The sequence below is a fragment of the Pipistrellus kuhlii genome, unplaced genomic scaffold, assembly GCF_014108245.1.
Source record: "Pipistrellus kuhlii isolate mPipKuh1 unplaced genomic scaffold, mPipKuh1.p scaffold_m20_p_16, whole genome shotgun sequence".
NCBI classification, from domain to species: domain Eukaryota; kingdom Metazoa; phylum Chordata; class Mammalia; order Chiroptera; family Vespertilionidae; genus Pipistrellus; species Pipistrellus kuhlii.
Genome location: NW_023425471.1, coordinates 20403909 through 20428999, shown reverse-complemented (window position 1 = coordinate 20428999; position 25091 = coordinate 20403909). Strand labels below are relative to the sequence as shown.

The 25091-nt window shown below is 34.0% G+C and overlaps 1 protein-coding gene across 1 annotated transcript in view; it reads right to left on the bottom strand.

Annotated features, from left to right (window-relative positions):
* CFAP47 (cilia and flagella associated protein 47) overlaps window positions 1-25091 on the bottom strand; it is a 396096-nt gene that overhangs the window by 6104 nt on the left and 364901 nt on the right. The window contains 3 exon segments of the mRNA XM_036439773.1: window positions 3736-3897; window positions 8794-8965; window positions 22044-22196. Of these exon segments, the coding sequence (XP_036295666.1) occupies window positions 3736-3897; window positions 8794-8965; window positions 22044-22196 (487 nt within the window).

Below are 25091 nucleotides of genomic sequence, written 5' to 3'. Positions count from 1 at the left end.
GAGTTTAAGATTTTATTGTGATGAGAAGAGCAATGAGTAAAATTCAAAAAGTTGGAGAGGTGATAAGAAGAGCATTTAAAAGCAGAAAGAAAATGAAGACAAGTGAGAAAGAGTAATGGATAAGACAGGCTCTGAGAATAGTTACCTTTTTCCCCATATGACTGAAAAAGAAGATCTATTCTAGACAGCAAAGAGAGGAAATCCTGAAGGTCTGAGTGGGCTAGGACCATGATGAACTACATATATAATTTAGATGCTACCTTGGCTAAAATCACAGAACTATCAAATGCTTTTGACAAGAAAAGTTATATGCATGCTCATAACATTATTTTAAGGATATTGGTTTTACTATATTGTGTAAAATGGGTTGGAATGAAAGGAACTACATATGGAATTAGGAGTAGTAAATTTTGTTACAATATTGTTTATAACTGAAAAATATAATTTGGGTATCTTATTCCAAATGTTGTTTTGTTCCAATACAATGGTTGAGCAAATTATTGGTAATAAGGAAATCAGATGAAACTGTTTCACTAACCCTAAAATTTTTTTTGAATGCATTAAATCAATTTACATTTTAACTAAAATATTTAATAACTGAAATATCTTTGGAAGTTGTAAATAAGACTACAATGGATTCAAGACAGCTAAGTGTGCCCAGCCAGTTTGGCTCAGTGGTTGAGTGTCGACCAATGAACCAAGAGATCACCGGTTTGATTCCAGGTCAAGGCACATGCCCAGGTTGTAGGCTTGATCCCCAGTAGGGAATGTGCAGGAGGCAGCCAATTAATATGTATCTCTCATAGATGTTTCTATCTCTCTAACTCTCTCCCTTCTCTCTCTAAAATCAATAATATATTTATATATATTATTTATATAATATATTATTATTATAAAATCAATAATATATTTATATATATAATATAAATATATATTTTTAAAGATGGCTAACCCATTCCTATCCAATATGAGAGCTCTAAACATACATTTAACTGTCCATTATTCATTTTGAACTAAGTACATAGAATGCATCCAGGCATGCCAAGTATCTTTGAGAAGTTAATTATTATGATACACACAGGAACCAGCATGAGCCATCATGAAACACAGGCATGGAAGTAATTTGTTTTGGAAATGAAGAAAACCATTAAGTTAAGTGCTACCTTCACCTATTCTACTCTTCACATCTTATATAGCACAAGTGGGGGATGTGTTCACTGTGACCCAATAACATGAAATCCATCACTACCCACTCATCAATATATCAGTCTTCCCAATTGATCTATAGATTCTATTTTATTCCAATCAAAATACCAGTCAGTTATATTATGGCTATCAACAAATGGGATTCTAAAGTTCACAGGAAGAGGTGAGAGACTCAATAGCCAGCTCAATATTAAAGGAGAGCAAAGTTGGAGGACTGACACTCCTTGACTTTAGGACTTACTATAAAGTTATAGTAATTAAGACAGTGTGGCATTGGTGAAAGAATAGATAAATAGGTTATAGAGCTTAATAGACTCCAGATATAGTCATAAATATAGTTAACTGATCTTTGACAAAGGAGCAAATGCCATACAATGGAGCAAAAATAGTCTCTTAAACAAATGGTGCTGGAACATTAATGCAAAAACATACCTTATACTCTTCTCAAAAACAGACACAGACCTTACACTCTTCTCAAAAACTAAGTCAAAATGTATAGTAAACCTAAATGTAAAACACAAAACTATAAAACTCCTGGAAGTTGTCATAAGAGAAAGTCAAGATGACCTTGGGTATAGTGATGCCTCAGTAAATACAACAGCAAAGAAACGATTCATGAAAGAAATAATAAACTGAACTTAATTAAAATTGAAAAGTTTTACTCTATGAGAGATAATATCAAAGGTAAACATATTTACAAAAGACACATTTGATGAAAGACTGTTATAAAAAATATACAAAGCACTCTTAAAACTCAACAATGAGAAAACAAACAGCCCATTTTAAAAATGGGGCAAGGACCTTATCATATATCTTAGTAAAGAAGATATGCAGACAGCAAATAAGCATTTGAAAAGATACATCCCATCATATGCCATCAGGGAAAAGTAAACCAAAACTATAATGAGATACCACTATACTTCCATTAGAGTGTCCACAATTTAGAACATTGGCACCATCAAATGCTTATGAGGAAATGGAGTAACAGGAACATTCATTCATTGTTGGTAGGAGTGCAAAATGGTACAACCACTTTACAACACAATTTGGAGATTTCTTACAGAACTAAAAACACTCTTACCATAGAATCAAGCAATTGTGCTATTTGGTATTTACCCAAAAGAGTTGAAAACTTTATATCCATACTAAAACCTGCACCCAGATTCTTATATCAGCTTTTTTTTTTTTCATAATTGCCAAAGACTTGGAAGGAACCAAGACATTCTTCAGTGGGTGAATGGATATACTGTGGTAAATCAGACAGTGGGATATTATTTAATGCTAAAAAGAAATGAGCTATCAAGACATGGATAAATCTTAAATGCATATTACTAAGTAAAAGAATCAACTCTGAAAAGTCTATATACAGTATGAATCCAATTATATGATATTATGGAAATGGCAAAACCATGGAGAAAATAAATTAGTGGTTGCTAGGGGTGAGAAAGAGAGATGAATAGATAGAACACAGAGGATTTTTAGGGCAGTGAGAATTCTCTGTATGATATAATCATGGATGTGCCATTATGCTTTTGTACAAACCCATGGAATGGTCAACATTAAGAGTGAACCCTAAGGTAAACTATGGACTTTGGGTAATGATTATGTGTCAATGTAGGTTCATAATTGTTAAAAAATCTATACCATTCTGGTGAGCTATGTTGATAATGGAGGAGGCTGTCTATGCATGTGTAGGACAGATGGTGTCACAAAGATCTCTGTACCTTCCTGTCAATTTCATTGTAAACCTAAAATTGCTTTTAAAAAAGGTTTTTTAAAAGACACACTGCATGATTTTATTTATATGAAATATCTGGAGAAGGTAATGTTATATAGAAAGAGCAAATCAAAGCTTTCCTAAATTGTGCGTGGGAATGGGGGTTACCTGCAAAGGGGCTTGAAAGAAAAAAACGGGGGGGGGGATGGGAGTGTAATAAACCTGGAATGTGATTATGATAGAAAATTCTTTGAATTAAAAAAAAATACTGAAAGGTACATTTACAATGGGGGAGCTTTATGGTATGCAAATTATCCATTAAAAAAAAGCTGTAAAAACATATTTCACATGTGAGACAGGTAAAATTATTGTGGTCATGGTGCCTATGTTATCATTAGTATTACAAAGATATCTATGGTTAAGGAGAATAATAATACAGAAATTGAATCAATATAAGTTACCCAATCATTTCTATTTAGACAATCCCAAACCATTAAAATTTATTGTAAAACATTTTAAAACATTTCATTTATCTTTCAAAAATACATTAATGTATCATTTAAAAAACAAATAGAAACATTACCCTAAATTTCAATATCTATTTACTTTTGCTTCTTGTCTTTTGGTCTTCACCTTTAGAGCCTATTTTCAAAGTTTTAAATAAAAATTATGAGACATATAGAGCTTTGTCTCATAGAAGCAATACTGCTCTAACTTAATCAGCAAGAGAGGACATTTTCATCTTAAATTCTGTTTACCAGTTTAGCATAAATCACATTCATAAAACCAGTTATATACTTGATATATATTACCTTTTTCGACCGGACAGCCAGAATTCAGTAATAGCTTCCTTAAATAAACCTTTCCCTTCAATATTAATTACATCATCCACCTCAGGCTCAGTAGCAATCAATGTTATGGGAAAGTTCCAGATCCCATCTGTTATACACTCTATTTTTAGTATAATTTGAGACCTTGAATAGAAAAAGAGATTGTAACACAATCTATAAGAAAACAAGCAAAGATAATACAATATAGTAGATCTATATCTAAGGTCAAAGTTTAAGCAAACATTGTGGTTTTAGTAAAACCACTGAGACTTTTAATTCTTAAAAAATGTAAATGACTATTAATTGCACTTATAATTTTAGGTCACAGGTTATATTATCATTCTCCTTTTGAGGTAATTATTTTGTAGCACATCTTATCTACTCTTGTAGGTATTTACTAAAATCCAGAAACATATGTAGATTTGACTGTGAAAATTTTCTGTGACCAGCAGAGGAGAGGTTGGCAAATGGTCCTAAGTGTCATGCTAATAGGAGATCCACATGGGCATTTTCAGTTCAAAATGAAACATTGTGGCCCAGCCTACATGGTTCAGTGGTTGAGTGTTGACCTATGAAACAGGAGGTCATGCTTCGATTCCCGGTCAGGGCACATGCCTGGGTTGCAGGCTCATTCCCAGTGTGGGGCATGCAGGAGGCAGACAATCAATGATTATCTCTCATCATTGATGTTTCTATCTCTCCCTCTCCCTTCCTCTCTGAAATTAATAAGAATATATTAAAAAAAGAAAAGAAAAAAGAAGAAAGCATAATATTTTTTTTAAAGTATTCAACCATTTGGGGAACAATTCGACAATAACTTACCACATTTTGAGGCTGCACACACTAAACCAGCAATTTCACAATTAGTAATTTTCCCCAGAGATTACACATAGACTATTTCAAGAAGTAATATGTATAAGGATGTTCATTGCTGCATTATTAATACTATAAAAAACTGGTGCCAAAAATTTAAAAATAGTCCTTCAACAGAGTAGCTGGTAACAGTAATATCTACTGAAATGAAACAGCCCATGATGACTGATATATCTTATTAAACATATATGCAAAATGTAAACCTACACCACTCTCATGCTCTCCTGTCTTAGTAAATGAAACTATATTCCTCTCAGCACTATTGCAAGAGCAATAATTTGATAACTAATCTTCCTGCTTCTATTCTTGCCATCTTCCAAGGAGAGGACTTCCATAATTTTAAGCTATTATTTTTTTTTATTTAACTCTGTATCTTCCTTTGAACCATCCCAAAATCATTTGGAGCATAGAATGGCAGAAGTAATGACTATGCACATATATGTACAAAACAGAACTGTTAAACAACAACAGAGCCTTTCCCAGCACTTACATTATTTTATGAATCATGTGCACAATTTGCCCTAAATCAAACCCCCCAACTTATCCTTCAGTCATTTTCAATTGTTTCTAACATAAAAGACGAATTCATAGCCTCAAAATAATATGATCAGATCCTGTCCAAACTCGCCAACCTTACTTTCTCCTTTGCTTACTACTGTATTAGAGAAACACTGGATTCCTTACTACTAGAACTTGTAGGCAGGCCACATGTTCTCCTGCACTTGTTTCCTGTCTCAAATACCCTTCCAAGATCTTCCTATCTACAAGGTCTTTGTTCAGACATCATCTCTTCAAGGAATCTTAACTGTCTACTTATCTGATGTGCATTCTTAATAGCTCTCTATACCCCCTTTTATATTTTCTTCTCAGGACAATCTTAAATGTTATTGTTTACATATACATTTAATTCTCTCATCTATTATACTCACTAGGCTATACAATCTAAAAGTGCAGGTTTTTTTGTTGTTGTTTCTTTTGAAGATGTTAAGTGATTTTTGAATAAATGAATGAATATGTTCAAATGAACAATGTTGACTAATTCATTCAGTAGGGTAATTATTTGAGTTAGTGAGAAATCACTGAGTCAAACTTTTTGGCCCATGCAAGAAAGACCACTCAGTTTCGGGAATGATCCTATGAACCATTTTATGGTTAATACTGTGGATTCTTAACAATGTACCTATATAATATTTATTATTCTAAGTTTTCTCTCCCAAACTCTGTAAAATTGAATATTATGTTCCCATTCTGTTCATTTCTTGAGCAGGTGAAAACTTCCAGGGAAAAATATGAGCTAAGGTAATTAATATTTTTAAAGATTCCCTAAGACAGATAGTATCTATCATTTATCCATTAAAAAAAGTTTAGACCTGTGTTAAACTAGAATAATAAGATTAATGACAATAGTAACTGATGATCTCTAAGTATTTTATTAAACCCTTGATTTTTTTTAATCCTCACCCGAGAATATTTTTCCATTTATTTTTAGACAGAGTGGAAGAGAGAGAAAAAGACAGAGAGAAATATCAACATGAGAGAAGCACATTGATTGCCTAGACCCGGGGAGGAACCTGCAACTGAGGTACATACCCACAATAGAACCTGGGACCCTTTGGTCCTCAGGCTGACACTCTAACCACTGAGACAAACCAGCTAGGGCTAAATCACTGATTTTTTTTATAGAAAGAAAAGATCAAGAACTTTAGGAATAACATTCCTATTTTTTTTCTTTGCAAAACCACCTTTTAGAACCCTGACCATTATTTTTATTATGTATAATGCTATTCTGTGAAAGGATGAATGCTAAAAATTACCTTGTTACATTTTCTTTTGAAAAAAATATGAAAATTTTGTTTTCCATTTTACCTTGCCAACGAGAGAGACAAGAATTGAATTTAATATTTATTTTAATTACATCAGTAAAGCATGGTTTGAATATAGTTATTTTTGTTTAGAGCTATTGGTTTTAGTATTTTAGTCTTTCTCATTTACCTGTGTCTTGCAGTGAACCATCTCAAATATATATATGGGAGTAATGATAAAGATAAATGGATTTATAAACATATGCACAAAATAGAATTATTAAACTACATCAGAACATCACACAACACTCACAAAAATTTATGAATTGTGCATACAAGTTATCCCAAATAAGTTTCTCAAATATTTACCAAGAAGCTCTAAATCCACAAAATGTTACATGACTATAAATTCACATTGGTTCTGATCATATTCACTAATGATAACATTTTCCCCTATGGTTGTTCCTGGTAATATCCATATCACTAAATTAATACACTACAAAGCTTAGTGTGTAAAAATACTAACAAATAAACATAGAAAACTATGAAAATGAAAGAGAAGATAAAAGGGTATAATGTCAATGTTTATAGTGTACTTTTTTCTCGAAGCTTGGTTTTATTACTGCTTCCTGAAGATGACCATAATATCTTTTAATTATTGGACTACATATTCAAAATCACTTTAAATATGTGTCTGGCTATATCAGATACATAGTTAAACTATAGAAATGATTAAAAGCACAAGTAATACTTTCCATTGTTGTTGTTTCTTCACTGCCAGGTTGAATTTTGTACTTTATGCATATTGTGATCTGATAAGTATCACTACATTAAGATATAAACAAAACACTATTTCAGATGTGACCTAATGTATAGCATCAATATTTGCAGGTACTAAGTATTTTGCCTAAAAATGTAAATATAAAGACCCTGGATAAAGCTTCACAGTAGACAGACATTTAAAGCTCGCTATTCTTGCCAAAACGGGTTTGGCTCAGTGGATAGAACGTCGGTCTGCGGACTGAAGGGTCCCAGGTTCGATTCCGGTCAAGGGCATGTACATTGGTTGCAGGCACAACTCCAGTGGGGGCTATGCAGGAGGCAGCTGGTCTATGTTTCTCTCTCATAGATGTTTCTAGCTCTCTATCCCTCTCCTTTCCTCTCTGTAAAAAATCAATAAAGTATATTTAAAAAAATAAAGCTCGCTATTCTAACAAATTCTAATATAATCCTCTTAAACCTTTCTAGAGAATATATCCAATGTTATGGTTTTAGGAGGTAAAAGGGTAATGACAGCAATTATAAAGTAGAAAGAACATAGTTTAGGATTTTCATAATTTAAACTGGTTCTGAGAAGTATCAAGAAACATCGTATTGGCAATGTATAGTGCCAAATCAGTATATCTTTTTTTTTTTTCATTAATTTTTTTTTACTAAAATATAGTTGGGCCGAGACCGGTTTGGCTCAATGGATAGAGCGTCGGCTTGGGGACTGAAAGGTCCCAGGTTCGATTCCGGTCAAGGGCATGTACCTTCGTTGCAGGCATATCCCCAGTGGGGGATGTGCAAGAGGCAGCTGATCGATGACTCTCTCTCTCATCGATGTTTCTAACTCTCTACCTCTCTCCCTTCCTCTCTGTACAAAATCAATAAAATATATTTAAAAAATATATATATAGTTGGCATATACTATTAGATCTGTTTCAGGTGTATAACATTTGTGACTCCACATTTCTAAAACTTATAATGTGGCCGAAACCAGTTTGGCTCAGTGGTAGAGTTTCGGTCTGCAGATTGAAAGGTCCCGGGTTCAATTCCGGTCAAGGGCATGTATTATGTTGGTTGCAGGCACATCCCCGGTGGGGGGTGTGCAGGAGGTGGCTGGTCGATGTTTCTCTCTCATCGACGTTTCTGGCTCTCTATCTCTCTCCCTTCCTCTCTGTAAAAAAATCAATAAAATATATTAAAAAATAAATTTAAAAAATAAAACTTATAATGTGATCAACACCCTAAGTCTAATAACCATCTGTAACCATGCAAAGCTATCACAATATTATTTATTATATTTCCTTTCACCTTCTTAATTTTGAAAAGCAGACTGTTCTTTTTTGTTAATATAATACCTTAATGAACTTAGGGAGGTCACAATTCTGGAAGGATGTCTTAGATTTCTAATTATTTGGACTCATTTCTCATCAGACACTTTTCATAGTTTGATAGCTACAAAAATAATATAACCCAAAATATTTGCCTCAACAGCATAAAAGAAGTAATACAACCCAATGTAGATAAATGAGAATAATAATAAACAGTTTAAAATAGTAGTAATATTGTTTAAATAAAAAATGAATAAAAGCATGTTTACTTCAGTGGTTTCTTCGGTGAAAATATCATGTTGAAGTCCAATGTTATAATTTGAGTCTTGATATTGTAAGCTCTCTTTGTCAAATATATAGCCACTGAGGGCTGTAAGTCAGCTTTTACGTCATTAGATTCATATACAATTTCATATTCAAATTCACGTTTTATAGGTATACCTAGGAAAATCAAGATTAAAGTGCATTTCAATTTAATTAAATATGAATAGATTGGATATCAGTTGCATGTCAACACTAATGATACAGAGGTATTTAGAAGGAGGGATAGGGTAGATGTTATTGAGCTTTGGTTTCATAATACCAAGTGTATTATCAGGTACATAATAGTCCTAAAGATGTTTTTCTTAAAAGGTAAATAAATGAATGAATATAAAAAAAATAATCCCCTAAGATAATTCTCACCATTCTTAAATCTTTAAAATTCAGATTTTTAAAATAATAGCCAAATGGAAATGAATAGTCAATACTTATTGTAAAGTACAAATATATTGTAATAAATGTATTAAAATATTATAGAGATAATTTATAAAGATTTGAATTAAGCTTAAATAATAATACATAAGCTAGTCAGAGAAAGATAAGTACCACATGATCTCACTTATAAACCCTCTGAAATAGAATGAACCAAATAAGCTGATGATCAAAAATAGACTCAGAGACAGGAAATATGAACAGAATGTTGAAACTCAGAGGGAAGGCAGGGCAGGGTGGGTGGAAAGAGATAAACCAATGAACTTGTATACATATATGCATAAATCATAGATACAGAAAATGGGATGGTGAGGGCCTGGGGTGGGGGAATGGGCTGGAAGAAGTTAATGGGGGCAAAAAAAGGACCTATGTAATACTTTCAATAATAAAGATTTTTGGGAGATCCAAGATGGCAGTCAATGGGACAGCACCCTGCAAGATAGTGTGTGAGTGAGTGAGAGAAAGGAGAGTGCATGTACATGTGGGCAGTGTCTGTATTTGTGAGTGAGTAACAGCTATATTCCACAGGACTGTTGGGGACTGGCACACCAGACTCCCCTGGCCGGGCAGCCTCTACTGCTGCTGAAATCTCTCCTAAAGTGGCCGACTCTGCTGCAGAGACTGTACCAACTTGAAGAGGAGAGTGGCTGTGATCAGAAGCCCAGCCTTAACTTCAACCAGGGAGACCTCGGATACATCCTGGGACCCTACAACCACATTATCCAGGGACCAGCTGCCTCAGTTACGAACCCACAGACACTAACACCCAGCCTCCCCGGCTGTAGGGGGAGACAAAGCAGCATCAAATACACATATTGGCCCTGCGCCTTCTCACAGAGTAGATAGAAGGAATAGCTGAATAAACAACATCCACCCAGAATTGGCGAATTAAACACAACTAGTGAGGTAATCTATGGACAGAAAGGTCAGAGATCACCTAGAGAGAGCTCTGCCTCCTCAAATTCATCTGGGTGTTTGTTGTTTGCATTTTTTTGGATTAGTTGTTGTTTGTTGTTTGCATTCATCTCAGAGTGTTTATATTCCCATTTTTTGGTGAAAGGATAGAAAAAGGTATTTCAGGCAAATGAAAATGAAAATAAAGTGGGGGTAGCAATACTTATATATGAAAAATTAGACCTCAAAGTGAAGGCCATAACAAGAGATAAGGAAGGCCACTTCATAATAATAAAGGGATCAATTAACAAGAAGATATAACTCTGGTAAACATATATAAACACAATACAGGAGTACCCAAATACATAAAGACTTCTGGAGGATATCAAGGGAGAGATTGACAACAATACAGCATAAGAGGAGACATTAATACCCCACTAACACCACTGAATAAATCCTCTAAACAAAAAATCAGCAAAGAAACACCAATCCTAAATGACTCACTAGATTAGATTGAATTAATTGACATCTTCAGAACATTTCACCCCAAAGCCACAATATATACATTCTTCTCAAGTGCACATGGGACATTATAAAAATATACGACATATTGGGTCACAAGCAAAGTCTCCCCAAATTCAAAAAGATTGAAATCATATCAAGCATCTTCTTAGATCATAATGGCATAAAATTAGAAATCAACTACAATAAAAACACTTTTTAAAAATCAACTAAACCTCACATCACCCTGCTTGGCCCTGGAGGATGGCTGGTTAACCAGAGATGGGTAAGATTCCTCAGGGAAGGAACAACCTAAGTCAGGCACAGTCGCAGAAGGGCCATCAGGAGAGATCTTGGGGGTCAAGAGAGGTGGAGCACAGACCCTTACCAACCCCCCCCCCCCGCAACATGGCAGGCACCTGAACCTTCTCCCATTCTGAGGGAGGTCTCCTTCCCCATGGCTGCTTCACTTCCCATGCACAGATCAAATTAGGACCCAGGTAACAGACAGAGACTTAGCTGACAGCAGCTGCCCTCTCACTGCAACAAGACTTGTTTGAGAGGTCTTATACTCATGGTGTGGGCAAGTGGGTTTTTAATATCCAAGTCCAGCCTAGTAGCAGGAATGCTCAGGCCCTTCTCAAGAAGGGAAATAATCAATTCCACTAATACATATATGGTAAATAAGATTGTTGCTCGAGTGTTGAGTTTGACAGATGAATAGTAGCCAATTTCTCAGAGGAAGAGGAAATTAATGTGGCTAATGGAAATAAATGAATATTCTAGAAAAACTGATTGTATTGTACAAAAAGCTGTTCCTAAAGTGTTAACAAAAATTCTTATTGGCAGAGCATCCCATGGTAAAATTACACAAAATGTTATGAACCTAAAGCAGTCATAATGTAGCACAAATAATTTAAAATGTAAAAGCTATCAAGACTACATTATAAAATTTCCAAAAGTCTCCTATTTTTTTAAAGTAAATAAGGGGGTGACAGTGGAAGAATATCATGTAAGGAAAAATATCCTGAGAATAATTTACATCTAAAAAATTGTACTTTAGAAAATTAACCTTCACTCAAAACGCTAATAGCAAGATACTCATGAAAATACACACATGGTGTCAAAACAAACCAGGGGAAAATTATTTGGGGGGTAAAAATGAAAAAAGAATCCCAAATCAAATTTAAAGAAAATATTCCTTTATTAACTTTTGGTCGAGAATATGTTTGTATATTTTCAGAAAACAACTCCGAGACCATCTGGAATCCTGTAACAGAGAGGAATAGACAGAAGCGCTCCAGCCATGAAGACAGAAGAGACACGATTCAGAGATTGAAGATGCTGACGATGCCTCAGCATACCAGCAGACAGCAGCCGCAGGTTGCTGAAAGATGCCCAGGACCAAACCAGAGACCGGTGGACCTGCATTACCACCATTTGTCCATCAACCAGATCTGAAATATCATAGCTGACATATACACATAAGGAACTATTTGACATTGAAATTAGGTCTCAAAAGAATTGTTGGCCCAGAAAGGAACTCACTACAGATTGATTCATTTGCTTCTCAGCATAACCATTATAGCTTGTCGCAGTTTAGGTTCTTACAAGGGTATTTCTTGGATCACATGATCTCACACATCTAGAGGAAATAATGAACAACATAAACTGATTAACAAAAACAGACTCAGAGAAAGAGAAGCAGCAATCAGACTCTCAAACCTCAGAGGGAAAGTAGAGGAGAGTGGAGGTAAGGGGAAGAGATCAACCAAAGAACTTGTGTGCATGCATATGGGCCTAGTCAGTGGCCATGGACAACAGGGTGTTGGGAGCATATGTAGGGAGGGGTTTGGGATGGGAATGGGGGGATAAGGACAATTATGTAAGATCATAATCAATAAAATAAATAAATTAAATTTAAAAAAATCAAACACCTGGAGGCTAAATGGCATGGAATTATACAGTGAGTGGGTTACTAAAGAGATCAAATACAAAATAAAAAGCATCATGGCAACAAACGACAATGAAAGCACAAAAATCCAAAATCTATGGGACACAGTGAAATCAGTCTTGAGAGGAAAGTTCATAACTCTACAGGCCTACCTCAAAAACAAGAAAAAATGGTCATAAATTATCTAACCCTACAACTCAAAGAAGAAAGAGAGCAACAAGAAAACCCCACTGTAAGCAGAAAGAAATAATAAAGATCTGAGCAGAAATAAACAACATAGAGACAAAAAAATTACAAAACATCAACAAAACCAAGAGCTGATTCTTTGAAAAGATAAACAAGACTAATGAACCTATAGCCAGGCTCACCAAAAACCAAAGAGAGAGGACCCAAATAAACAAAATCAGAAATGAAAGAGGTGAAGTAACAATTGATCCCACAGAAATACAAACAATTATGAAAAAATAATATAAACAATTCTATTCCAACAAAATGTACAACCTAGATGAAATAAACATATTCTTAGAAAAATACAAGCTCCCAAAACTCAATCAGGAAGAATTAAAAAACCTGAAGAGGATGATAACTACCAAAGAAATTGAATCTGTGATAAAAAAAAAAAAAATCTTCCAGCAAACAAAAGCCCTGGTCTGGATGGCTTTACAGGTGAGTTCTACCATGCTTTTAAAGAAGAACTAAAACCTATGCTCCTCAGACAGTTTCAAAAAATTCAAGAGGAAGCAACACTTCCAAGCTCTTTCTATGAAGCCATCATTACCCTAATTCTAAAATCAGATAAAGACACCACAAAAAAAGAGAACTACAAGCCAATATCATTAGTGAACATAGATGCTAAAATCCTCAACAAAATTCTAGCAAGTAAGATTCAGCAATACATTAAAAATGCATACCCCATGACAAAGTGGGATTTATTCTGAGAATGTAAGGCTGGTACTATATTCACAAATCAATAAACATGATATATCACATAAACAAATTGAGAGACAAAAATCACATAATCATATTAATCTGCAGAAAAAACATTTGACAAATCAAACATCTTTCTTGATAAAAACTCTCAGCAAAGTGGGACTAAAGGGATCATATCTCAACATAATAAAAGCCTTAATGGCAAACCTAAATCCAACATCATACTCAATGGGCAAAAACTAAACACATTTCCCCTGAAAACGGTAACAAGACAGGGATGCTGACTTTTACCACCCCTGGAAATGCTAGCCATAGCAATCAAACAAGAAGAAATTGCAGGCGTCTTCAAACTACGGCCCGCGGGCCACATGCGGCCCGCAGAGGAGTCTGATCCGGCCCGCCAGGTTTTTTGGGCAGTGAGCGCAGCCGAGGTGTTACAGTAGGAATTAGTAGTTCATATAGTCCAGCCCTCCAGCTCTCTGAGGGACCGTGATCTGGCCCCCACTTTAAAAAGTTTGAGGACCCCTGAATAAAAGAATACAAATTTAAAAACAAGAAGTAAAACTGTTCTTATTCACAGATGACATGATACTATACATAGAAAACCCTAAAGTCTCCATCAAAAAACTACTAGACATAATAAATGAATTCAGCAATGTAGCAGGATACAAACTTAATACCAGAAATCTATGGCATTTTTATGCACCAATAATGAACTCACAGAAAGTGAAATGAAAAAAAAATTCCTATTTACTATTGCGCGCACACACACACACACACACACACACACAAAAGATACCTAGGAATAAACTTAATTGAAGTAAAAGACCTGTACTGAGAAAACTGCAGGGTATTCAAAAAAGAGATAGAGGAAAACATAATCAAATGAAAGAACATACCATTTTCATGGATTGGTAGAATCAACATCATTAAAATTTCCATACTAACCAAAGCATCAGATTCAATGCAATCAACATTAAAGTATTGATAGCAAAATTCTAGAACAAACTCTCCAAAAATTCATCTGGAATAAAAAAAGACCTCGAATATCCACAGCAATACTGAGAAAGAAAAACAAAGTTGGAGGTATCACAATACCAGATATCAAACTATATTACCAAGCCACAGTTCTCAAAACTGTCTTGTACTGGCACAAGAACAGACATGTATACTAATGGAACAGAAGAGAGAACCCAGAAATTGACCCAAGCCATTGTGCTCAATTAATATTTGACAAAGGAGGCAAGAACATGCAATGGAGTCAAGACAGTGTCTTCAATAAATGGTGCTGGAAATTTGGTCAGATAGATGCAAAAATGAAACTAGATCACCAACTTACACCATACACAAAAGCCAACTCGAAATGACTAAAGGACTTAAATGTAAGGCAGGAAACCATAAAAATCCTACAAAACTCCATAGGCAGCAAAATAGCAGACATATGTTGTAGAAATATCTTTACTGACACAGCTCCTATGGAAATGGAGACTAAGGAGAAAATAAAGAAATGGGACTACATCAAAATAAAAAGTTTCTGCACATGAAAAGAAACCATCAACAAAACAGAAAGCCAAATGCATGGGAGAACATATTTGCCAATTATATTTCAGATAAATGTTTAATATCCAAAATTTACAGAGAACTCATACAACTTAACAAAAGGAAGATAAATGATCCGATAAAAAAATGAGCAAAGGACTTAAATAGACACTCTTTGAAAGAGGACGTACAGAAGGCCAGGAGACATATGAAAACAGGTTCAAAGTCACTAATAATCTGAGAGTTGCAAATCAAAAAAACAATGAGGTAAGTTCTCACACCTGTCAGAATGGCTATCACCAACAAATCAACAAATGACAAGTGTTGATGAGGATGTGGAGAAAAAGGAACCCTTGTGCACTGCTGGTGGGAATGCAGACTAGTGCAGCCACTATGGAAGACAGTATGGCTCTCCCATTTGGATCTCCCAGTAATCCCACTTCTAGGAATATATCCCAAGAAACTAGAAACAGCAATTAGAAAGGATATATGCACGCCATTGTTCACAGCAGCATAATTTATAATAGCTAAAATTTGGAAACAGCCTAAGTGCCCATTAGCACACAAGTGGGTTAAAAAAACTATGATTTATTACACAATGGAATACTATGTCGCTATAAAAAAAGGATAGAGGAAGACATAAACAGATGAGAGAACATATGTGTTCATGGATTGGTAAAATCAACATCATTAAGTGTTCATACTACCCAAAACAATTTATAGATTCAAGGCACTCCCCATTAAAATACCAATGGCATATTTCGTAGACTTAGAATGAAATTTCAAAAAATGCATCTGGGGTGGGAATGACCGGGGTGTCAAACATATGTAAAACTTTAGACAATAAAGAAAAATTTAAAAATAAAGATTTTTTAAAGTTTAAACAATATTAAAATAGTATCCCAATCTATTAAAGCAAGAGTTTCAAGTTCTGGTTTATTTTGCTAAAAGAGAAAATTCTTCATGTTTTATGGACAATATGTATTATATTGGTTAACTATGTTTTCTTAACCAGTAGGTTATTAGAGAAAAGTGACAACAGGTTTTGTTTTGTTTTTAGGTACATGTGAAAAATATATTAAAGTTAGGACTGGCATATAGAAGAAGAGAAGCATAAACATCTATTATATGTATACTTTCCACATTCATGAAATGAGCTGAAATTCCAAATCAAGGAGTTTGTTGCATGTGGGTCATGGAAGAGAAGTTGGAGAACCATGAATTGACCTGGTCCACAATTGGCACGTTCACCAATCTATCTCTATTATATAAGGTAAAAGTGATCCTTGGGTTCACAAAAGTGATGGTGACCTTGCTCTAAGAGTAGTTATGACAGAAGCCTAATGGAGTGAGTTGATAAAAGTAAAATAAAGAGAATTAGAGCAAAGGGTCAAGTCTAGAGGCTAATGCGGGTGTCATGGAGGATGAATGCCAGGTTTCTCAGGGCTTGTTTGTGATTACAGACCAAACCCCATACTGTTTATATAAGACATGCAAAAGACATAAGCATGATGACTGGCCTAGGGTTAAAAGAAGCCAGTGTAACACAAAAAACAGCAAATCACACACACACACACACACACACACACACACACACACAAAAAGACAGCAGATTAAGCAAAGAAAAATAGCTACAAGATGCAGAACACCTGGGAAATAAAAGGAAGAGGCATGAATTTGATGTGCCATTAAATGGTAAAACCACTCTCACAGAAAAAGTCTCACAGAGAAAGTCACTAAACTACTCCCCAGAGAGACACAAAAAATGCATGGACCAAAAGCCACTTAGGAAGAAATACAATTAAAAGGGAAATTCTGCTCAGAGAGAATAATCTGCAATGTTATGAAGTGGCATTGCAAAATACAGTCTAAAAATCTAAGTATAATAATATCCCAGTAGAGCTTTACCAGTAATATAGGCACAAAAACCCAATATGTTGGATAGATGTTCTTTGAATTCCAATTCTGTGTTTTGTTCATTTTGGCAACCCCGGGGCTCAGCATACTATCTGGCAGCAAATATGCTCATGGATTGTTGTTGAATGAAGAGATATGAAAATGATCAATCCTCGTTAACTCAATGGTATGTGTGAAGAGTGGGGATAGAGAGCAGAGAAATACTGGCATTTTTCCTTAAAGAGACTTGATAGTTTTATTAAAATCTCTGGGAAATACAATTAAGGTAAAAGAAGGATGGAAAGGGAGTGGGAGATTCTTATCTCCTCCTTATCATGTTTACATAGAGGGGTTTATTCACTCACAAGAAAGAAAAATTTAGGATGGGAAAATTCTGCATCAATTTGCTTTATCCCTTATGACTTGCCATTAGAGGAAAAACAACATATCTGATCAGTGAATTAGAGTGAAGGAATGGAACATGATGTGAGCAGACCCTTCTCTTCCTTTCTCAATGTCTTGAATCCAGGATGCACACTTTCTCCCCCTCCTTCACGAGTAGATATTTTGTTCCTAAAGAGAGTTTACAATTGGGCAGCTCAGGGTGAATGCACTCAATTTTGGTGGAAGGTATTAATAAGCCCAAATGAGTCCATAGTACCAAGTCACTTTCAAGTCCACCTTTATAATAAAGGCAACCTTTTGATCTCTATCTGCCATAATTCTACATGTAATTCTCAGTAAACTTGGATGAGGGAATATAGGATGCATTCAATGATCACACCGAAAACTCCATTACAATCCAAGCCACAGAATGAAATGCTTTAATTTCCACTACAAGGGATTTAAGAGGCATTAAGACATACAAAATGGCATGAATAAGACTCTGTTGCACATTTGAGAGTAGAATATACTTGAATTATACACACAGGGAAAAACAGCTGACTTGCCTTTGCATATACTAAAAACTAAAAGAGTTTTCAAACTTTTTGGTCAGACTTGTCCCTTCATAAAAATATGGGTAAGAATGGGAAGACAAATAGGGAGATATACAGAGTCTGGCAAGTTGGTTACAACTTTGGAATAAAGGCAGGGAAAGGAATCAATTTATTACCAGGTGGTTTTAAGAAACCAGGACACGAGAGAGGTCAGCTGATTTATCAAATATTCAGGTCCCATGAATACAGAAAAAAAAACAACATTAAAGTTGAGATACGATTGAAAACCTCTACTTCTGGATAACCAGACAAGTTTCAGAACATAAACATTTACACACTAAAATGTCCTTAGCCAATAAATAGATGAGCTGCTTGAGTTTGTTGGTATTGAGCAGAGAAAAAGCTAGTGTAGGAGAAATGATGGAAAGAGAAAAGCCTGCAAACCTTCAAAATAGTTATTTTCCATATAGTTATTTTTCATCATGAAAAGTACTGAAACAGTGAAATTTTGAGCCATATCAAAAGATGTATTTTGAAGAGCTATTTGGGAGACTGTTTTCCTCATATAATATGCATTTCAAACCTCCCAAAATGATGTTGTTTGAAGCTTCCTTATAGACCTTGTTTACCTTGAAGGAAGTAGATTTTTCTAGGTAATAAGATTTAATCAATTTCTATTATCAGAATTATAATTTCTTCAGCTTGCAACCTAAGAAGAGTACAACTTAAGCTATTTAGTGAGATGTTATTAAAATAGTTCCTACATACAAGAATTTCTTTTTCTTTCTTTTTTAAAAAATATATTTTATTTATTTTTTACAGAGAGGAAGAGAGAGAGAGAGAGAGAGAGAGAGAGAGAGAGAGAGAGAGAGAGAGAGAGAGAGAGAGCTAGAAACGTCAATGAGAGAGAAACATCGACCAGCTGCCTCTTGCACACCCCCTACTGGGGATGTGCCCACAACCAAGGTACATGCCCTTGACCAGAATCAAACCTGGGACCTTTCAGTCCGCAGACCGACGCTCTACCACTGAGTCAAACCAGTTTCGGCCATACAAGGATTTCTTTACCTTTTTTTACTTAATGTCATAAAGCATCAACATTTTGTCTTCTACAGCAGTATTTCCCAAACTTTTGACATATGTGTACCCCTTCTATAATTTTCATAATGCTGAATACCCCTCGTACTCATGAGAACGTAGAATTAGGCGCAGCTAAGCACAGTGCAGGGCATATCTCCACCAAACTCCGGTGTAACGCGTACCCCCACCAAACTCTTCCCGTACTCCTTGGGGTACGCATACCACACTTTGGGAAACACTGTTCTACAGGATAGATTTAAAACAGAAATAAAACTCAACTCTTAATAGTCACTTAAGCATAGCAGATGACACACAAAAAAGTGATTTCATTTCAGAAAGGGACTGGATATTCACTGGGGTATGGTTACTATAAGTTGTCTGCATATTAAAATGATGGTCTATTTTAATAAAATAATTATTTATCACTGCAAATCAGCAGCTGAGTTACACATTTAAACTCAGGCTAATCTACACTAATATTTTTATCCCTGATCTGAATAAATAATGAGAATTCTCTTTCAGTATTGGTTATTGGTTGAAGAAAAGAAAGCTGACAGGGTATCATTTATTTAAATATTCTATTCCCTACATTCCTCTAATGCTACATGAGTCTCTAAAGCAAAAACTGTATCTAACTTATAATGTTTTTGAGATAAATGAAAATGGTTTTCATCAGTCTGATTTCATTATTAAAAGATGGTTCTTTAAAATAAGGAGTAATTAAATAGGCTTGCAATAGAAAATTCCCTTCTCATTTAAAATTATTTCATTTTTAAAATAAATTTAAATTACCTGTGATTAAGTTGGCATTTTTGCAATTAGGAAACTAAAACTCAAAAAGAAAAAAATAAATAACGAATAAATTAACATAATGAAATACCTTATTATGCAACCTAATAATGTATTACTATCTCATCTCACACAGTTCACACAATAACTAGTCAGTAAATATAAAGAACACTAATGTGAATTAAATTTTTTATAATTCCAAAGATCTTATGAAGTACACTGGGTACATATAACATAGATACTCATTTCAGAATTCCACCTCTTGTTTTTAAAATATTGCCTTCCAAATATTTTTGTTGTTGTTAATCCTCACTCAAGGATATTTTTTCATTGGTTTTTAGAAAAAGTGGAAGGGAGAGGGAGAAACACACACACACACAGAGAAACATCAATGTGAGAGAGAAACATCAATTGGTTGCCTTCTGAATATACATTGGCCAGGGATCAAGCCTGAAACTTTGACCAGAATCAAATGTGGAACCTTCAGTCCACAGGCCAATGCTCTATCCACTGAGCAAACTGGTCAGGGCTGCCTTCCAAATCTTACAGTGAGATTGCATGTGGGAGATTATTCTAACATTTTTGTAATTCACTTAAGAAATATTTATTATTTCCAGATCCTCTTCTATATTTACTCTTTGAATGCTTATTTGCAAATAACAGAATCCCAGTTGGAAGTTACTGAGGGTGTCCTTAAATAAAAGGAAGGACCAATTGATTATGACTGAGCCTTGTGCATAATTTGATGAGCAGGCAGAGAAAGTAAACCTATGAAGAGAGGAGCAAAACAGGCACGCAGAAAAAAAAAAAACTCACTTATTACAGTTTCAGCCAATGAAGAGAAACAGACTTTCTGTGTTCTGACTACAAAAGAAGTGGGGGAGAGGGAAGACTCACAAGCCCAATCTTCATTAGATGTCCACTCTGAGCAGGGGAAGACTATATGATTGAAATATTATAAGAACTATATGGCTAGTGGAAGTAGTTTCCACAAGAAAGGAATGAAAGTTGGCAGATGGGTAGGGCAGACTATCTCATAAACATTCACCATGATGAGAAAGTAGATGGTAACTGTACAGAAGTAGCAAGTGATCCCACTTGGTTGAGTAACAGGTTAACCATCTAGGGCAGTGGTCAGCAAACTCATTAGTCAACAGAGCCAAACTCATTAGTCAACAGAGCCGATTGAAATTTCTTTTGAGAGCCAGATTTTTTAAACTTAAACTTTTTCTAACACCACTTATTCAAAATAGACTTGCCTAGACCTTGGTATTTTGTGGAAGAGCCACACTCAAGGGACCAAAGAGCTGCATGTGGCTCATGAGCCACAGTTTGCTGACCACGGACCTAGGAAAACAAAAGGTTGGAATGATAGATAGTAAGGGACTGATGGGGCAGGCTAATTCTGGATTATTTTATGTAAAATGCATCACATGAAAAGCTACTTTGTACATAAAATATATCTGTGATTTCATATAAAACGGACATTTCTATGGTTAAAAATGGATGAATATTGGTGATTTTATAAGTTTTAAGGTAATATCTTATTTATAAAGCAATGGGTAAACACTACTACTGAAAAGAAAGAGCCACAGGACCAAACAGGGTAGGTCAGAGTGTGACCATAATGGAAAAGTAGAGACAACTCTTGCTTATTGATTGACCAGTCTGCACCAGACACTACACTTTATGTTAGGGAACCTCTTTGAAAGACTTGCCTTTGTAATTTTCTTTTATTCCTACAAGGTTTTAAAAGGAAAAGCAATTAGGTTAGGCCTGATCACAATATGAACATTTCAGAACTTACTATTTCACATCTAGGTTTTAAATCTAAAGTTATTTCAAACTTAAAATAATGTTTTTAAAAATAGTCAAGATTCTATTCATATACTATGCCTTCCACTGCTATGTTGAATGACCCTGTACAAATTACTTGTAAAATAAAATATAGTCATACTACCAGCTTCATAGGGTTACTCTGATGATAAAACCTGTAATAACACTTTAACACTCTGTTCTTATAAAGCTATTAATAACCATAATTATCATCATTTTGGAGATAGCTACTGTGAAGGAAACAAATACAATAGTACTGAACACTTGTTAGTAGTATTTTAATGATATAATGTAATTGAAAAATAAATTAGCATGGATTTTCACATAACTGAGTAATCAGCAACCTGTAATTTAAGGAAATGGTTTTATTTATCATCGTGTTTTATATACATGACTATGGTTCTCTTACCATCGATATCTTCATAAGATGCATATGAACGTTTTTTTGGAATTACTACAAAATCTGATACATTTAAGATAGGATGATCTCGAATAAAATCACCAGTAATTGTGACTTGCACCTCCTTTTCTACCCGTTTCCTGGACTGACATTTTATGACAGCTACAAGAGAGAAATATTTCCAGTTAATTTGGTTATTAGGTTATATGATCATTCTTGAGCTACAGGAAAATAAATTACTAAATTATGTCATGAAAAATAAAAGTATTTTGGCATACTTTGACTTGACATTGCACCTGCATTCACACATACACACATACACCCTTACACAATATCTATATACATTTAGTAATAAAATATTAATATTAAATAATATGCAAAAATAACATGACAAACGATAAATCTGAAAGGAATAAATTAGGTAATAGAAGATTGTACTAGGATATAGAAATCTTATTCAGAAACAGACCTAATTATATCTATAATTCACCTGGTGGTCAAGAACATGTGAATTTTCCAGCTATCTACTAGCATATGTTCATTGTGGTAAATACCAAACTCAACTTATATAACTATAATATAGAAAATACATTCAAATAATTTAAAAAGTAACTTCCATAACCTTTATTTTGTAATGAGTTTTAAAATATTCCCTACTACAATATATTATTTATTTACATGTACCTTAGAATTCTTTTAAGTAAAATAGTTATTTTTATTTTCATTTGAAATTTACACAGTACACCATTAGCAGTTAAATATAAAATTGTAATACGTTAAAAATCAATATTAAAATGTGATTATATATTTATGTACAGCATAAAAAACTTTATATATTTTGCCCTGGCCAGGTGGCAGTTGGTTAGAATGTTGTCTCATACACCAAAAAGGTTGCAGATTCTATCTGCACTTACTCAGTTGTGTGTTCAATCTCTGGACAGGGCATGTACAGGAGGCAAATAATTGATGTTTCTCTCTCACATAGTTTTCTCTCATTTTTACTCTTTCTCTCTTTCCCTCCTTCTTCCCCTTTTTCTAAAAATCAATAAAAGCATATCCTCAGGTGAGGAATGAAAATACTATATATATATATATATATATATATATATATATATATATATATAAAATTCCAATATTTTCTTACATTAAATACAGAAGTCAGTTATCTTGTGAGAAATAAAAATATTTTTTTATAAAACTAGTAATTATATAAAGGAGTATTAATCTATGCATCTGGCATTAGCTCTAAATTATTAGACCATGTATACAATAGTCCATATAAATAGTAATTTTACTTTTCTAAAATATATAAAATTTTATATTTTTATCACTTTAGATGAACATAGGATATAAATTTACTATAAGTGATAAAAAGTGAACCATAATATTAAAAAAGCTTTTGAAATGTGTTATGACATGCTTTTGTGGCATCAATCCTAATATATTCATTTAGACTTGCAAAATTGGATAATGTCCTCAAATTTATGTGTTTTCACAATACATACCACATTTATAGTATAAAAATGTTTAAATTTATTTTTTTAATTCTAAATTTTACAGGTTGATAGTAAACATTTTGGACTTAGAATAAATGTGAAATGTATAATAAGGGTACAAAGTTAGATGTGAATTAAGAGGGTTGTAATGGCTGAGGAAAATGTACAAGCTTTTCTGGTTATCATTTGCTTTAGTCTTAATGCATTAAGTTAGAAATTAGTGTGATCAAAGGTCCAATTAGTATGTCACATTAGTGCCTTTGACAATGTAAGAGTCACGAAATCACAATGGGTTCACAGTCCAATGTATTTCCACTGACAGGTAGAAGAATCCTTTTCCAATTATCTGCCCCAGTGGACAGGACCAGATAAGAATTCAAAGAGAGAACAAAACAAAACAAAACAAAACAAAAAAAAACACAGAACAACAAAAATACCCCGGGTTTGAAAGTAATCTGGCTGACAGATACACAAGGAAAAAAAAGAAAAAAGAAACAATAAACATGGATGGTGATATGGTTGAGTTAGGAAAGAAATAGGTTATCTCTAATGTGTTTTGCAGATGAAAAATGGACTGTACAAAAAGTAAATAATATGTATTTATAAAATTATACCTATTTGTTTCTCAGGGGCATTTCTATATGAAAACAACTACTAGAATAGGTTTTAGACTTTTGTAAAAATGATTTAATAATTAGCACACAATCTGTTTCAGAACATTGATGTTACTATTGGGTTGGGTTAATGAAACATGAGCTATTTATAGAGCTCACATTTAATTTAAAAATAGAATAATAACCAAGAGATATGATGGGATAGAAAATACCTTTATATTTCTGGAGCATGTTTAATTTTCATTGAAGGAAACTGTACAAAAATTATGTTTATGTTCTCAGAGGCTTTGTTTCAGACTAAAAGAAAATCTTTAATGCTTTAATTTGGTTAAAATAAAATGGTGTCTGTATAGACACCAGCAACACTGTTAGAATTCCAAACAGAGTAATATCTAGGCTTTATTACATCACATTGTCTGTACTACAAGTTCTAAATTGTTCAGGTCTATGTAAAGTATACAGACAACTATCTTCTAGAAAGAATAAACACTCTCACATGTTTGTGAAGCATTATGAAGATACTTTGGTACATTTGAAATATTTATATGTGTTGATAATTTTTTAACTCAAAAGTAAAAGTACCTCAAGTAAAACAATGACAATGTCAAAGAAACTGCTAGATATGTGGATTTTTATTCCAGTTTAAATGAAACTACATAAGGAAATATGGAATCTGACCTCCCTTCCAGTATATTAGTGAAAATGCTGTTATTCACAAGCAAAACTTATTTTTTTTATTCCCTGTAAGTGTGATGACATAACATGTCAGTAAAGTACTATTTTTCACTAGCAAAGATTGGCATTGGAGGGAGAAAGAAAATTCAGAATTTCAAGATTGTTTTAAAGCTCATCTGAGTTGCTTAAGGGAAATATTCAAAATAAGTATCCCTTTGCTGTGCAGAGCAACTCAGTGTTTCTTAGTTATGAAGAACTGGAGAGTATTATGC